Source organism: Rhinatrema bivittatum, chromosome 4, assembly GCF_901001135.1.
Source record: "Rhinatrema bivittatum chromosome 4, aRhiBiv1.1, whole genome shotgun sequence".
NCBI lineage: Eukaryota > Metazoa > Chordata > Amphibia > Gymnophiona > Rhinatrematidae > Rhinatrema > Rhinatrema bivittatum.
Window position 1 is genome coordinate 230,867,127 of NC_042618.1, and position 17,559 is coordinate 230,884,685.

General features: G+C 44.8%; 1 protein-coding gene across 18 annotated transcripts in view; it reads right to left on the reverse strand.

Moving 5' to 3' along the window:
* The window catches only part of CACNA1C (calcium voltage-gated channel subunit alpha1 C), a 1,539,476-nt gene that overhangs the window by 225,906 nt on the left and 1,296,011 nt on the right, over window positions 1-17,559 (reverse strand). For all 18 annotated transcript variants that reach the window (XM_029599882.1, XM_029599881.1, XM_029599874.1 and 15 more), the window contains one exon: window positions 12,382-12,540. In XM_029599882.1, the coding sequence (XP_029455742.1) occupies window positions 12,382-12,540 (159 nt within the window). The remainder of the gene's footprint in view (window positions 1-12,381; window positions 12,541-17,559) is intronic.

Genomic DNA, 17,559 nt, shown 5'->3' on the forward strand with positions numbered 1-17,559 from the left:
TTTTGGATGCTGGACGATAACGAAGGGTAAAGTCAAACCGATTAAAAAAAAGAGACCACCTGGCTTGTCTGGGGTTTAACCGCTGTGCTTGACACTGGAACTCTAAGTTCTTATGATCGGTGTAGACTGTGACCGGATGAATTGCACCCTCAAGCCATTGCCTCCATTCCTCAAAGGCTAGCTTGATTGCCAAGAGCTCCTTGTCCCCAATACTGTAATTGGACTCGGCTGGAGAGAACTTTTTGGAGAAATAGGAAAATGGAAGCAACTTGCCTGAGTCTGCGTGCTGGCTGAGTATCGCTCCCACTGCGATGTTAGACGCATCTACCTCTACAATAAAAGGACATTGTGGATCTGGATGATGCAAGCAAGTGTCCATCAAGAAAACCTGTTTTAACTCTTCAAGGGCCCAACAAGCCGTTTCAGACCATTCCTTGGCATCTGCCCCTTTACGAGTCAGAGCAGTAAGGGGTGCTACTTTCAGTGAATAGTGAGGAATAAAATGTCTGTAAAAGTTCGCGAATCCGAGGAACCGCTGCAAGGCTTTCACCCCCGTGGGCAGGGCTAGTTGGTGATCGCTGATACCTTCTCTGGGTTCATTTGAAACCCAGTAGGCGACATGATGTAACCTAGGAAGGGAAGAGATTCACACTCGAACATACACTTTTCGAGCTTGGCATACAAATGATTGTCCTTCATGACTTGCAACACTTGTCTGACATGTATACGGTGAGACTCTAGATCTCGGGAATAGATTAGAACATCATCCAGATACACTATGACATATGAGTGCAGCATCTCTCTTAACACCTCATTCATGAGATTTTGGAAGACTGCCGGAGCATTACACAACCCAAAAGGCATTACCAGATATTCATAATGCCCATCTCTTGTGTTAAAGGCAGTCTTCCATTCGTCTCCTGGACGGATGCGAACTAAATTGTAAGCCCCTCGCAGATCGAGCTTGGTAAAGAACTTAGCTCCTTGCAGTCTGTCCAAGAGTTCTGAAATCAAGGGAGGTGGGTAGCGATCTCGCTTAGTAATGGAGTTCAAGCCTCTGTAGTCAATGCATGGTCTGAGAGTACCATCCTTCTTCCCCACGAAGAAAAACCCCGCTCCGGCTGGGGATCGAGAGGGTCGGATAAATCCTTTGGCGAGATTCTCAGAGATGTATTCGGACATAGCTCGTGTCTCCGGCAGGGACAAAGGATACACTCGGCCACGCAGCAGCATGGTGCCAGGCAGTAAGTCTATAGCGCAGTCAAAAGGGCGGTGATGTGGCAGAATCTCTGCTTTCTTTTTTGAAAAGACCTCAGCAAAGTCCATGTAAGGTGTGGGAGGCAATACGGAAGTGCTTAGCAGGGGTACAACAGAAGGCCTCGGTACCTTGAGACAGTTGGAAAAACAAAAGGAACTCCACTGAGCTATTTGTAGGGAGTCCCAATGAATTAGAGGAGAATGTTGCTGCAACCATGGCAACCCCAATATCACTGGATGTACTGCTTTCTCCAAAATCAAGAAGGATATCTCTTCCGAATGCAGCACTCCGGTCCGGAGAGTCAGAGGTATCGTAGAGGCAGAGATACTCCCGGGAAGGACTGTCCCTCGAATAGAAGTGATGTGTAGTGGGGGACTCCGCGGAACTGTCGGTAGCTGCAGCTGTTGCACCAAATCAGATAAAATGAAATTCCCCCCCCGCTCCAAAGTCTATGAAGGCCAAAGTGTGGAAAGACCCTCCTGGGTACTCCAACGTCACTGGTACCGTACATTGAGGAGCAGAATTAACACAGCCTAGGAGTAGCTCCCCCGTACTGCCTAAGCTTTGGCGTTTTCCGGACGCTCTTTGCACTGAGCTAAAAAGTGGCCCTTGCTGCCACAGTATAAACATAGCCCAAGTGTGCGGCATCTTCGCCTCTCCTCAGCAGTCAGCGGCGTGCGGCCTATCTGCATTGGCTCTTCAGTTGAAGGCTCTGCGTGTGCCGCTCCCTGACTTGAATGTGTCGTCATAGGTCTAGAGAAGGCTGGGGCTAGCGATATGGGACGACGTAATGAACGTCCCTCCTAGGCTCTTTGCTGGAGACGTCGGTCAAACTGACCGGCCAAATCGATCACATCGTTGAGGTTATCCGGAATGTCTCTTGCGGCCAGATCATCTTTGATGCGCCCGGACAAGCCCTCCAAAAAGACTCCCCGCAAGCTGTCGTCACGCCAGTCCACTTCCATGGCAAGTGTACGAAATTTGATAGCGTAGTCTGCCAGGGACCGAAATCCCTGTCTCAGCTGTAACAGCTCTGACGTCGCTGTGGGCAGGCGTGTGGGTTCGTCGAAGGCTTGTTTGAAGTTAAGAACAAACTGCTGTAAATTGTTCAACAATGGATCCTGGCGCTCCCACATCGGTGAGGCCCAACTCAATGCCTTCACCTCGAGCAGAGACAGGATTAGGCTACCTTCACAGAATTGGACGGGAATTGTCCTGGAAGTAGCGAGAACCTGATGTAGTATTGGTTCATGAATCCTCAGCAACCTTTGGCATTGCTCGCATAACGGGATGGTGCCGGGAGTTGAGTGGGCGCAGTTATGTTCACGGTAGGTACTGGAGGTGGCACCAGTGATGGCTCCGGTGGGGAGGTGTCCAGCCAATTCGCCAAACGCTCGACGGTGGCTGTCAGAACGTCGAGGCAGTGTTGCTGCTGCTGCAGTCGTTGGGCCATTCCGGGAATGGCTTGCAGCTCGGACAAGTCCGCCGGGTCCATGGCCTTGCAAACTGTTGCGGACAGGACGGTGGACCCTTGGGCCGGCCTGGCAGAACAGGAGGCTCCACTGTAGTAGGTAGGCTGGGAGGCGGAACCACGGCAGAAGCGCAGGTAAAGTCTTCACCCTGGAGATCCGAGATCCCCCCAGGAGGAGCCCATGAGGATACGGCACGCTGGGACTTAGGTGACATCAGCGAGACTGGCGGAGAAGAAGGAATCTTCACCCTGGAGATCCGAGATGCCCCCAGGAGGAGACCATGAGGATACAGACCGCTGGGACTTAGGAGATGGCAGTGAGAAGACGGTCCAGAAGTCGGGGCGGGCAGCAGGCACGGAGAGTCGGAATCAAGCCTGAGTCAGGAGCCAGAGAAACAAACCAAGGGTAGCTGGATCAGGAACAGCCGAAGCTGGCACAGGAACAGCAGGAGCGGAACCAGGAACAGCAGGAATGGAACCAGGAACAACAGGAGTGGAACCAGGATCTGCAGGACGCAACTAGTCTCTCAAGCAGAGGAACCTCGTTGCAAGGCGATTCCCTGCAGGCAGACGCCGGCTTAAATACTCTCCCGGCATCTGACGTCATCCAGGGGGCTGTCCACTGCTTCCGAGTGCTGGACCTTTAAAAGGTCTCTCTTTGCACATGCGCGCGTGCCCCAGGAGGGGCAGAGCTAGGATCGGGCCTTGGCGGCGTCTCCCTCGTGGAGACGCCGCTGCAGTGCGGCCTGGCAGGCCCGGAACACACCGGGACCTGACGCGGCTCAGAGCGGGGAAAAGAAGGTAGAGGCACCGCGGACTTTGGGGTGCCTCTCCGGCACGGCAGGCCTGCCGCCGTGCTTCAATGTGGCTGGGCCTGCCACCGATGTCTGTTCCATCTTCGCAGCCAGAGGCTGCATTCCCCGGTCTCTCCTGGCGGTCGGAGCCGCCTCCGATTCCTCCTGCAGCGGTAGAAGCCGCTGCCGACATTAGGGCCTGCTCCTCGGCCCAGCCCTGCTTCTCCGTTGTCGGCGTCTGTGCAGGGCCACTGACCATGGTCCTGCACAGCTTCCTATTTTCTGCTTCTAGGCGCCGGCGCGCGCCTCCTTACCAGATTTAAAGGGCCCATGGCCAGATATGCCCTGGGCCCCACCTAAGGACTGTTTCCTGTCTCAGCCCTATAAGAGGGCTTTTCCTGCACTCCTTGGTTGTCTTTCATTGGAGTTTCCTGTCTCTGGAAGTCTCGTCTTCCAGCGCTCCGTCAGGTCTTCGTTCTTCGTTGGAGCTCCATGTCTCATCTTGCTTCCTGAGTCTTCATTGCTTCCTGTGGTTTCCTGATGTTCCATGTCTTCATGTTTCGAGGTTCCCAGTCCAGGCTTCCTGATGTTCCACTTCCTGATGTTCCAGGCTTCCTGATGTTTCAGGTTTCCTGATGTTCCACTTCCTGATGTCTCCAAGGTTTCGCTCCTCCTTCGCTGTTATGACTGTCGCTGCCCAACGTCTCCACTCCGCCCTCCTTACCTCTCTGGCGACTCCTCCTGCAGTTGACGGACGTTTGGCTGCTGCGGCATCTGCCTGCCGTCCTCTTCGGCATCCACGGTCCGGCTTGGGCGCTGCCTCCCGCCATGCTGTCCAGCTGCCTTAGGGGATGCGCGCTGCACGGCCCTGCTTCAAATACGTTCTTTGGCGCGAACCTCAGGGGCATCCCCCTGTGATGACTTCACGCATCCCAGATATAAAAAGTCTACACTACTGCTAGCTAATCGAGTTAGCAAAGGGATTCCTTACGGATGGGATTCACTCTCCGTACCTAGCTACTCTGCCTCTCCATTATTGGACTTACTCTATTTGGGGTACCCGCTCCTCGGGGGCCTCTCTCTTCTCTTTCAGGTCGCTGTCTGGAACTGGTACTCGCTCCTAGAGGGCCCATGTTCCCGGACTCGCTGCCTGGACTTCACTTCTGCCTGGAAGATACCGCTGCCTACACCATCAGTGAGTTACCATCTACTCCTCTCACAGCTGTTCCCTGGAACCAGATACTGGGTCCTCGAGGGCCTGCTGCTATTCCAGCTCCTGTGATTCCTTCCGAGAGAAACCGCTGTGAGAGTACTCAACCAACGAGGCTCTATTCCAGAATCCTGCATATACTTCATTGTACTCACTATCTCAGTTTCTCTTCACTACAGCACAGCCATTGTGGGATCGCTGTTCCAGAGCCCTGAGGGACTACAAGTCCAGCCGGGCTTCATCTCTGCTCACTACTGCCACCTCTGATGGCTCCTCAATACTGTTAATAAAAGATCTATCTGTGTTATGTGTCCTAAAGCTGAGCCTGACCTGTGGCCACTCACGGGACTTCCCCCGGTGGGCGTGGTCAGCAGCCACAGTGTCCAAGGGTCCACCCAAAACCTTACAAACAATAACATTTGCTCCTCCTTCACTCATTTCGAGTCCTCCTGATCCTCCAGCTCCATTGGTTCTCCAGATGACACCTTGCCTCATCATTGGAGTTTCGTCTCGGCTGGATTCCCTCCTGCTCTTCCAGCTTCCCTGGTTCTCCAGATGGCACCTTGTCTCGTCATTGGAGTTTCATCTCAGCTGGATTCCCTTCCTGCGCTTGTCCCGCTCTCTGCATGGTCCGTGACCAGCCTCTTCAGGTTGTGTAGGGCGCCCATTGGATCTGCCCATGTAGGTGGGCTGTGTAGGGTGCCCTGAGAGACAGTGCCTATGTCCAAACCTCCCAAACTTCAGGGCCCATGTTCCCGGACTCGCTGCCTGGACTTCACTTCTGCCTCGTCCAGACTCTTCCAAGTTCCTCGTCTCGTCTAGAGTCTTCCAAGTTCCTGGTTCACATCCAGAGTCTTCTCGTCCAGGTCTTGACTCTTCTGTGTGACAAGGCCTCCATCTGCCCTCATCCTCAGTCCAGCCTGCTGCTTCTTGCTGATACCCAGCAGCAGGTCCAAAAGGGCTGAGAACGGTCGGAGGACTGTTCACTAACCAACATTTCGTTGTTGGTCTTCCAGAAGCATGCAGGTCCGGCAGAGGGTCAGACTTTGTCTTTGCCCATGCTGGGACATGCCTCGCCAACCCTCGGTGCTGTCTTGGATTCTTCTGGGATCGTGCGAAGGCCCTAGGGCACACAATCCCCTCAAGTTGGGATCGCTCTCCTAGCGTTCCCTAAATAACAGTTTACATGTTAAATAAAGGCCTTTCATTTATTCCTTCTTCCAAGTATAACCCCTTCTTAACCCGGGTTGAATTACAAAAATTCTTTAGAAGGACTAAATTACTGGATTTCTTTGGCCAGCAGAAGGAGACATATGAGAGATTGGAGTTACATAGATCATTAGGGTGGGTACATAAGAACATAAGATATGCCATACTGGGATGGACCAAGGGTCTATCAAGCCCAGTATCCTGTTTCCAACAGTTGCCAATCCAAGTCACAAGTATCTGGAAAGTACTCAACATTAAATAGATCCCATGCTACTAATGCCAGCAATAAGCAGTGGCTATTCCCAATTGATTAATATCAGTTTATGGACTTCTCCTTCAGGAACTTATCCAAACCTTTTTTAAACCCAGCTACAATACTGTTAACCACATCCTCTGAAAATGAATTCCAGAGCTTAATTGTGCGATGAGCGAAAAATAATTTTGCCCAATTTGTTTTAAATGTGCTACTTGCTAACTTCATGGTGTGCCCCCTAGTCCTTGAGTAAATAACCAATTCACATTTACCCATTCAAATCCTTTCATGATTTTGTCGACCTCTATCATATCAACTGTCTCTTCTCCAAGCTGAACAGCCCTAACCTCTTTAGCCTTTCCTCATAGGGGAGCTGTTCCATTCCCTTTATCATTTTGCTCGCTCTTCTCTGTACTTTCTCCAGTGACCAGAACTGCACACAATATTCAAGGTGCTGTCTCACCATGGAGCGATGCAGAGGCATTATGACATCCTCTGTTTTATTTGTCATTCCCTTCCTAATAATTCCTAACTTTATGTTTGCTTTTTTTTTTTAACTGCCACAGCACACTGAGCCGATGATTTCAATATAATATCAACCATGATGCCCAGATCTTTTTCCTGGTGGTAACTACAAATATGAAACCTAACATCATATAACTACAGTATGGGTTATTTTTCCCTAAATGCATCACTTTGCCCTTGTTCACATAATATTTTATCTGCCATATGGACGCCCAATCTTCCAGTCTTGCAAGGTACCATCTGAACCGCTCAACCCGCTTATAGTGGCCTTTGAAATGTTAATATTAAATGATCTGTATGTTTCAAAGTTGAGTGAAGAGCAACTAAGGCATAATTTATCAAAGGAAGAGTTTAAATTTATCTGGCAATTAAGAGAAGATATGTCATTAGTAGTTAGACATATGGATAAAGAAGGGGGAATAATGGTGTTGGACAAGATACAGTATGAACAAGAAGCTCTCTGGCATTTAAACAATACAGTATTTAACCAGATACTGCCACAGGATCCTACCAGATTATTACAAGAGCAGCTCAGGGGGATATTGGAACAGGCCCTCCATATGCAGGTGATTACCATATTTTTATATAACACCAAAGGAGCATGAATCGCTGGTGAATCCTCCAGGGTGGCCTATTGTGTTGGGCATTGTCTCGATTTTTGAGCCTATAGCTAAGTTCATTGACCAGCTTTTAAAACCACTGGTTATGAAGATATCTTTGTACGTACGCGATTCTATACATTTTATCAATGAATTACAGGCATTAACATATGTTAACCCTGTGTGTATCTTTGTTACAGCTGATATAAATTCCCTTAGACAAATATACCTCAAGATGGGGCATTGGGGGTAATTCGGCAAGTGCTTTAAAAGTTGGAGATTTCATAGGACAGGGATCAGGTCATAGGACAGGGATCAGGCCTTCCCCTAACTTTCTAAGCCATTAATTGTCAACCAGACAGGACTCTGCTTTACCGGCTAACGCCCCGCTATGTTCAGACATTATAATTAAACTGCTGTTTCTTTTGTTTCATTGCCTTTTCTAGTTCTCTTCAGTTACACTGTCCTATACCTCTGACTAGCCTAGCCTCCAAGTTAACTACCCTTGTTATATGTAACTTCCGCTTCTAGTGAATTGTTCTTGTTTAAGTTATACCCTTTGTTACATGTAAACCGATCTGATATGAAATTTTTTCATGAAGGTCGGTATAGAAAAGTGTTAAATAAATAAATAATGCAGTTGGCTAAGATGACCATTACTCAGAATTATTTAACATTTCAGTCATTTCCCTATGGGGTCCCCTTTAGCGCCTTCTGTTGCATGTTTATATGGGGCTAATTTTGAAAGTACTCACATTTATTCATCTAGGTTTTTTGCCAACTTACTGCTCGATTTTAAAAGCCCTATGCATGCCCAAGCCAGGAGATAGGCACGTGACTTGGCCCGGCGTACACCGTGCAGATGGATTTTAAAAAGTGCCCCAGTATGTATGTATCTCCCGGTTCGCGCACAAATCATAAAGTTCAAAAATAAGGGGTGGGGTGGGCGTGGCATGGGTGGGCCAAGTCTGTAACATGAAATCTGCATGTAAGTATCTACATGCACAAGTGCGTACTGGGGTCTCCTACCATGTAACCTTACTTTTGCTATAGATGGTGTATTAAATAAAAGAAACTAGGCTAGTCAGCTGGGTTTTAAAGGTCGGGGCTAATAGGGTAAAAGGGAGGCAAGTTAGCTAGGGGGTTTAGGAAGTCCTTTCCTTTACTGGGGTGAACTGGGAACAAACTGGGGAAACAGTCAATTGCATCGGTGCACGTATCTACTAAAATCCTCCCCCACTTACGAGATCGAGATGGCATTTGCACGCGCAGACGTGCATCAATATAAAATCATGCGCACATGTACGCGCGTACAGTCAATTTGATAACAGGTGCATGTATACGCGCATATGTTATAAACTCACCGCGTCCATGTGCGCGAGCTGGCAAACGCGCACACATGTGCACCCATGTGCGGGTCTTAAAATTCACCTCAGAGTGTTTTGGAGGCATTTTATTGATGACCTCTTTTGGTTGTGGACGGGGTTAGTGAGAAGGTGTTTGAATTTAAGGAGTGGATTAGTACCTTGAATTCAAATCTGGAATTCACTATACAGCAGCATGATACTAATTTATCTTCTTTGGACATGATAGTATATAAGGTTGGGTGAAATATATTCACTACCGTATATAGAAATCCAACAAATATGAATGCTTTTTATTACATTTTGAGTTTACACTCCTATAGGTTGAAAGAGAATATCCCTAATCTGCAATTTTTACGATATTGTCATTTGTGCTCATCCACAGTGGAATATAGGTATAAGGTAGGGGTGTTAACTCAGAAGTTTATTGATCGGGGATATTCGAAGTGGTATATTAGGCAAGCATACAAGAGGGATTTATATGCTAATCATCAGAACCTATTACTTAAGATGGCTCATAGTGCCATGTCTCGGATTGTGAGTATAGTTTCTTATTCAACTACAGTGAAGAAAATCAAGCAGACTGGCCGCACAACAGTTTTGTTAATGCAGGTGTGCCCTGGGCATGAAAAGGTTGGGAAAAACTGCTCTAAGGGCTCTTCAAATTCTGCAGATTAACTGGATCTAGTATTAAGGATCATATAACGCTAGTCCAATCAAATCACTGGCTTCCCATACAATGGCAAGTAGAATTTAAAGTTGCAGTGTTGCTTATACAGAAGCTGCTTAACAATGTCAAGGCACTTTGGATTAGCTTTATCCTCCAAATTTACATCCCTCCCAGGGCTTTGAGATCTGCACATCATGGTAGATTGGAGGTTCCCTCTATGCGTCTTGCACAGCTTATTGAGATATGTAGCAGGGCATTCTCCGTTGCTGGTCCAATAATTTGGAACTCTCTCCTGAGACATCTCCATTCAAGCTTGGATTCACAAGTGTTTAAGAAAGTTTTGAAAACTGTTCTTTTTAAAGATGGTTTTGGCGAAGCTGATTAGGGTCACTTTAAGCAACCCCTTGATAGCCGTCGGTCCTTGTACAGAAAATTGTTTGTCTTCTTTTATGATTTGTGTCATATTGAATGATTTCATGTATGTCTAATTACACCCCACCTGAAACACTGGAGAGCATGGGCCAGAAACATTGCAAATAAATAAATAAATGTATTTAAAATGAAAGGGCATCAGCTTTGTTTAAATGGATTAGGAATAAAGTTTTATTGTATTTTTTATTTATAGCCTGGGCTTTGTTATTCAGTTTATGCTTCTGCACTGCTCTGCTGTGGTTTTCTCTTGGGTCAGTGCCCCCACAGGGGTTTGTTCTGTGCACACCATGACAAGAATGAGCCCCACTCATAAGTGAGGGTATAATGGGTATGATCTCATGCTTTCAAACATACTTGCACTGCCAAACATACTTGCACTGCCAAAGAGAGATTCCTTCGAGTTCTCATAAGGTGTAATCTATGTAGGCAACATAGCAAGGTGCATGTGGAAGTTCTTTTTAATCAGCCATTGACACCCAAGATAACTGGAATTATTTTTGTATCTTTCAGTCACATTTTCCTGGTGTCTAACTACATTCCTCTCTTATTTCTCCATACATAATACAGAATAGTCGCTTGGCACTGATGCTTCTACTAGCAATGCTGTTTTTTTGATTTTCTACTTTATCACTATGTCTACTTTCCTAGCATCAAGCTTTTTTTTTTTGACTTGGCGGTTTCCTCCTGCTACTTAGGACTTCCAGCTCAGTTGGAACCAATTTTCCCGTTTTATAATTCCCCTTTCAAAGTACTTAGTTTGGTCATTGCATCGATGGGGCCGTGCACCAGGGCCCGCTCCAGAATCTAGAATCATGGATCCTGAATCTGGGGCCAGTAGATGTCACCTGTCCTGGGGACTGAGAATGCTGCCTTTGCAATGTTCCCAATCCCATCCAACTCAAGCAGGAGAGGATCCGCTCAGAAATCGAATTTGGGATCTTCTGCAAACCCCCTGAATTTGATTCCTGGGGGTGGAGTCTGTTGGTAGTAGGGGATCAGTGGAAAAATAGAGGCTCCCTTGACTTGATGAGGGGAGAGAGGGTAGGAGTGGTGACCGGACCACAGTGGCCTTTGATTTGATGTTGGAGAATGATGAACTGCCTGGAGGGATGAAATCTCCTGTGCTAGCTGCCTTTTCACTTTGGGATAGTTAGCACTGTGGTGATTTTCATCAGCCCAGAACCTTTTTGACTTGCTTCCTTTTCCCCATTGAGAAAAATTGGAATGTGGAGACCACCGGTAAGCCCAACCTGGGACTTTTTTTTGTTTAAGAAAATTACTACTGCGCACAGGTGTTTCATGATACAGTTAGTATGCACATTACACATTTTAGGGTAGCATACTATTTTTGTGTGCTTGCTATATGGCAGGTTTTTAGTAGGAAAGCAAAAATATTTAATTCATCACACACTAAGCCATTTGAGCATGCACACTAACATTTTTAGCACAAGCACCCTCAAACTTTTTAAATGCATAACCCCAAAACCTCTTAAATTTCTATCTTTCAAAGGTGATCATAGAATCTGCGCCAGTAAAATTTTCCAAGGATGGTTCCAATCTAATTTCCTTCTTGTGCACTAATAGGGTCATTTATCAAATAGCGTTATGGCGTTTTCGCATGCGTTAAGCACCTTTAACGCATGCAATAGCACCATAACGTATGGCGTGATGCAAATAAGAAAAAGAGGAGGAGTTAGGGGTGGGAGTGGGCTGGGATTACCATTTTGTGAAGCCCTATCGCACGGTTGAGTTAAGGCTTTATCACATTTTGTGATGTGTTCTCAAATGCTTGTTTAAGTAGTTTTGAAGGACAGAGAGAGAGAGAGAGAGACTGACAGAGAGAGAGAGAGAGAGAGCGAGAGAGAGACTGACTATAGATAGGTATTTATATCTCTATGGGAGGCCCACCTAGTAACTCGAGGTGAGGTTTAGGTATTAGTGTAGGGGTTAGGGGCCACTTTGACATTCAAAGTGAGACGTACGATCAGAACAGGTTGAGAGAACACTGCACAAATCTCATCTTTGAATGAGTTTCCTCACTCCGAGGGTCATCAAATCTTCACAAGAGCACTGTTCGGTTCATACGTCTCACTTTGAATGTCAAAGTGGCCCCTAACCCCTACACTAATACCTAAACCTCACCTCAAGTTACTAGGTGGGCCTCCCATACAGATGTCTCTCTCTCTCTCTCTCCCTCTCTCCTCAGTGGCCCTGATAGTAAACATGGTCGCTCCAGTGGTTGTATGTTGGAAATACCACAATTCAGGTGAAAAAGGTATCACTTAGCGCTTCACATAGGTATTAGCGCAAATTGCGATAAACTGCCCGCATGCGATATTTAGTGCATTTTGATAAATCCAGGCCTAAGTTTGGTCAAAATATCTGATTTTACTTTGTCTTTATCTCTCTCTCTCTCTCTCTGACTCTAACACTGTCAGTGTATTGTAGGGAATACCACCCCTTTGCTTAATCCTAAACCAGAGGTCTACCGCTAAGTTCAGTCAAAGTTTCCTTAAAACTTTCTGCATGGGAAAGGTCCTGCCAATCTTAACAAATTGAAATTGTCCCATTTCCTTGTTCCATTCTTTAAACTTACCTGCATTGCCAGACAGATGGTGTTGAGCAGGATGAGAACAAACATCAGGTATTCAAAATAGGTTGAGTTCACCACGTACCACACCTTGTACTGGTAAGGGTTCTTGGGAATGTATCTCCGCAGTGGCCGTGCCTTCAGAGCATACTCTACACACTGGCGCTGCCAAAAAAAAGAAGCACAGGGGGTCACTCTTACAGCTCTAATCCAGTAATGTACTGGCTCAAAATGTGAAAAATCAGCAGACTCCTTTATACTGGAATTTGACATAAAAAAACTTTACTGGTTTTCCATGAAATGATCCCTTTTTTGCCTTCAGCCAAATTTCTACCCTCTTGAGGGTTTTTTCTTTTACATCTTTCGCTAAATCATAAAAGCACAAAAAATATTAATGGAAAGGCGGAAATTCTCTCTTCTTAAACTTGCACATCATATTTCCATTCATCAGAGACCCCAGTGACATAGTAAGTGCCAATGGGATCCACACAAAAGGCAGCCACTCAGCCTTGGAGCAAAGAAAGCATTGCCTTAATTAAAGGAAGAATTGAAGTATGTCAGGGCTTTCATATCAGCCTTTTATTTGCTTGAATTCTTTTCTCCAGTGCTGATGGGTATCAGACCATACTTGGCTGCCGGCAGTTGCTTTTGGCTACTCAGTATTATGAGAAGATGCAATAATGCATGCTGACTGGAAATCAGTCCTGCTCTAAAATATTCATAGGAGTATAGTAATATAGTAGAAGATGGCTAGAAAAGACCATCCAGCCCATCCAATCTGTCCTGTTATCTCTCTCCATGCTGTTAAGGATATATCTCAGCTACCAGCTATATGAAGCATGACTACCTGCAAGATATCAGTTTGTTTAGTCTTCCTCCTCAGCACTCCACCCTCCTGGGCCAATGAGCATGCAAGATCCCAGTGCTCTTCCTCATTTCGTACCATGGGACGGCAGGGGTACTGGATTTCTGCCTCCGTTTAATACCAGCGGCACTGTTTTGCGAGCTGCATTATACTGCTCACCTTACATCCCCTCAAATAAGTTTGAGATACATTTCACTTGAGTTCCAAGAGCAATGGAGGACATGTGTTTGAAACTCAGATAGGATGCATTTTCAACTTGATTGAGAGTAAGTTAAATCGGCACTGTCTTGTGGTTAGCAGTATCAGCAATTCCCATTTGGAAGCAGAAGGCAGCCCTTGGGAGCTGTATAAGAAGCCTCTTGGCCTAAAATTAGATGCCTTGCTGTGTGGCACTGTGTTTTACTCAGTGGTAATAGACATCTCTGAGGTGTATTATATTTTTTTGTAGGCACACCAGTTATGTGTCAGAGCAGTATGCTTTATTTTTCACTGTAATCTTCTTCATTTTAATGGGATTGCTGTATTTTTCTCCTCCGTATTAGCTACTGCTGAGTGGCAATGGCTCTCTCTTAACTGTGTTAGGTGCCCTTGAGAAGTCATGTCCCTGTGCAGCCTTGTTATTTATTTATTTATACACTTGTGATATTCCACCTTTTTCCAAGAATGGCCTCAAGGAGTTCTTCATAAACCATTGTACTTTCACATGGGAGAATCTATGGAAATACTTTTCATAAGCTAAGGGGTGAAGGAGGTATTGACGGTCCAGTTAAAACAAGACAAGCTCACCCAGTTCAACCCACTTGAAATTACACTTATTTGGACAATTACATATTTGTGCTGATCTGGGAGGGAAAGAAAAAAAAAAAGAAACCTGCATGATTCCTGCCAATTCGGTTCTGCAAGCAACAACAACAGAAACTTGTCCGAACTCGCTGAGGTGGTTGGAGAAAACCCAATAACCAACAATAAGAATTTTATTAAATCTGAACCCCCAGTAATGCCATTAATAGTCAAGAAACTCATTCAACCTAATGTTAGAAGTGTTTCCAGAAATGCCCAGAAAAGAACATTCTACAGCTTATCCTCAGATGTTCATCAGGAACATGGCAGATGAAATAACACATAGCCCTTCCAGTCTGCTCATTCACATATCTCCTACTCGGACCTATATAGACCATATACTTTACTGGCCATGAATTCGGTATATCCGTATGTATATGTATTGTGCATCACTGAGTACACTGCCAGCTCAATAAGTAAAAATATTCAAATATGATGACTCACCCTGGGTAAAGAACCCCCTCTAATGCACACATCATCGCCAAGGCATGCTGTGTAGGGGACAAGGCACAGAGCCCTATCAATAACAGGGTTCAAATTGCTCGGTGTGGTTTTGTCCATACCATTACTCCAGAGAACTGAAGCTTAAATGGTTAGATCAATAGGAAACAATTATATAAAGTTCAGTTTCAAAAGCTCTCTCTTTTATATTGCATAGCTAGAAATCAATCAAATAATTTTTTTTTTTATTATTAACTGAATTTTGCAGGAAGTCAATAGAATTCATACTTTTGAGAAACATGGGAAAATCAGTGGGAAAAAATAAATGTCATCTTATTTGTGAGAGAACAACACACAGGTATGACCTAGGTCTTCACTGTTCAGTGTTTTGGGGGGGTTTTTTGTACTCATAAACTTTGAAACATACCAAATCCAAGAAACATCTTGAAGTGAAATGACATTTGTATACCAAAAATTGCGTAAACTGCTTATGCCATAGAGAGAACAAATCTCTCATAATGCCCTATCAAGGCCACACAAATAAAAAGCAACAACATGAAACGAAGAAAAAGAAAGAAAATCAATACATCAATTAGAATTAAGAAAAGATCAATCAGTAGCTAAATTAACAGTGAGCACATAGATGATTACTAATAACCCGCAGAACTACTTGGATGACAGAGGATCGTTCAGAGGTGAAAATATAGGCAGCTCCTGCACAATCTTACCCAATAGAAAAAAAAATGACAACTGAGAGGAATCAAAAAAGATATCAAGAAAGATGTAATGAGCATCTTAGTATCTAATCAAACATTCAAAGGGAAACGTGAGGAAAAATTAGGCACCAGTCTGTACTACTTTAAACCTCAAAGGCAAAAATAACTTTCTCATCTTTTGAGTGATTGTCACCATGTCTGGAAAAACACGTATTCTTTGATTTAAGAACAAGACATCTTTAATGTTGAAATGATCCAGTCCCTTTTCACTACAAAAACAAAATTTAGTATTAGGGTGAAGCATGATGCCATTTCTTCCTCTGGTCTCTCCAAAATAGCTGTCAAGACCAAACTGTCAAATAATCATCGCTAAGGGGTTGATTTACTAGACCATGGTACAATGGGCCCATTAATACGTGTTTATTTATTTACTTTTTTATTTAAAATCTTTTCTATACCGTTGTTAAGTTAAATACCATCACAACGGTTTACAGGAAGGCACATAAAATAATGATGATAAATGTATAGGAACATACATTCTATACAGGTGCCATTAAGATTCGCTTACATAGTTTTATGATCAATACTATTTGGTGAATGTGGTAAATCTTGTCTTTTTATACAGGTATCATTTTATTTACAAGTATAATTTTATAAGTTGCCATCTCTTGCACTCACACCCTCAGCTACCGGGATTCAAAATGGCGCTGGCCATCCATTGCTCCTACCATGTGACAGGGGCTGACCAATGGCACCGGTAACCCCTGTGACATAGAAGGTCAAAGGCTATTGGTGCCATTTTGAATACCGGCAGCCGAGGGTGTGAGTGCAGGAGATGGCTCCCGGACCCCCCGCTGGACCACCAGGGAGTTTTGGTAAGTCTTGGGGGGGTCAGGAGGGTGGGGGTTGTTCTTAATTCAATTTTAGCTGGGAAACGAATAAGAATTAACGCATGTATGTATCGGGGGCCTCCCTTGCCGAATGCAATGTATCTGCCCCCCCCGACGAATACGAATCCCGAATGCAACGTATGGCGTCCCTCTGCACATCCCTAATACATACAAATAAAACTCTTCTATCTGTAAGCCTGCAGAAATAGGTAAGCTTTTAACACCTTCCAGTATCTGGTTATGGAAGACTCAGCTTTATCTTCATTTGGCAGCTCATTCCACAGGCATGGTCCAGCCACCTAAAATAAGAGGTCTCTTGACTCAGGCAAAACTACCTCTTTAACTGATGGCACCGTTAAGAGATTTTGAGAGAAAGACCTTAATGTTCGAGTGGGTTGATAAATTTTCACACTGCGTTAAAACAAGCTGGAGCAATGCCATGAATTGCTTTAGAGGCCAAGAGAATAATTTTACATTTAATATGATACTTGATCGGTAACCAGTGTAATTTGGTCAAAAAAGGGTATATGTGCGCACAATTACTTGTACCAGTGACGATCCAGGCACCAGCATTTTGCACTAACTGCAATGCTTTTAGAGTAGAGTCAAGCAGTCCAATGTATACTGTATAAAGCATTACAGTAATCTAAAATGGAAATTACTATGTTATGCATGCACGCATCTTCAAGTCTTGCTCAGAAATATGGCTTTAGTTGTCTTAAATTCGTAATTTATAAAAACAATTGAGAACTAACTACTTTACTTGAGGTTTAAAAGAAATGGCAGTGTCCATAGTCACTCATAGATTCCTTAGCTTTCTTGACATCATAATATTCAGTCCATCGAAGGACAAAGAAGCTGGAGGCTCCTGTGGGGAGAACCTCAAAAGAAAAAGGATTTCTGATTTGCTTGTATTCAAGATTAACCGGTTTTCAGGTATGTTCATAAGATAGGTGGCTGAGATATTGATGATTCCTCCTGAAACAATTCCCCTTGCTTTGAAGGTGTGCTGTCTCCCCCTTCTAAGAAGAAGGTCGTAATGTGCTAATGCTTGCTAACAGGCATTAATGCACTTTGTCATATGGTAACACAGTAAATAGGCTTTGCTGAGATTAATGAAAGATAGTTTAAAATTATCCCGTTAACACACATTAATAAGCTTTAATATTTGCAAGCACTGATTACTGCAACGCATTACTATTAGGATTACCATACACAACACTAAGAACACTCCAAATACTACAAAACACTGCAGCAAGAATTCTAACGTGTAAAAGAAAAAGAGACCACATTACCGGAACTCTAGCAGAATTACACTGGTTACCCATCAAGTAAAGAATACAGTACAAAACACTATGCGGCTTCCCATCAATACTGGCAGCCGACGGCCCGAATGCAGAAGATCACTCCCGGACCCCCGCTGGACCACCAG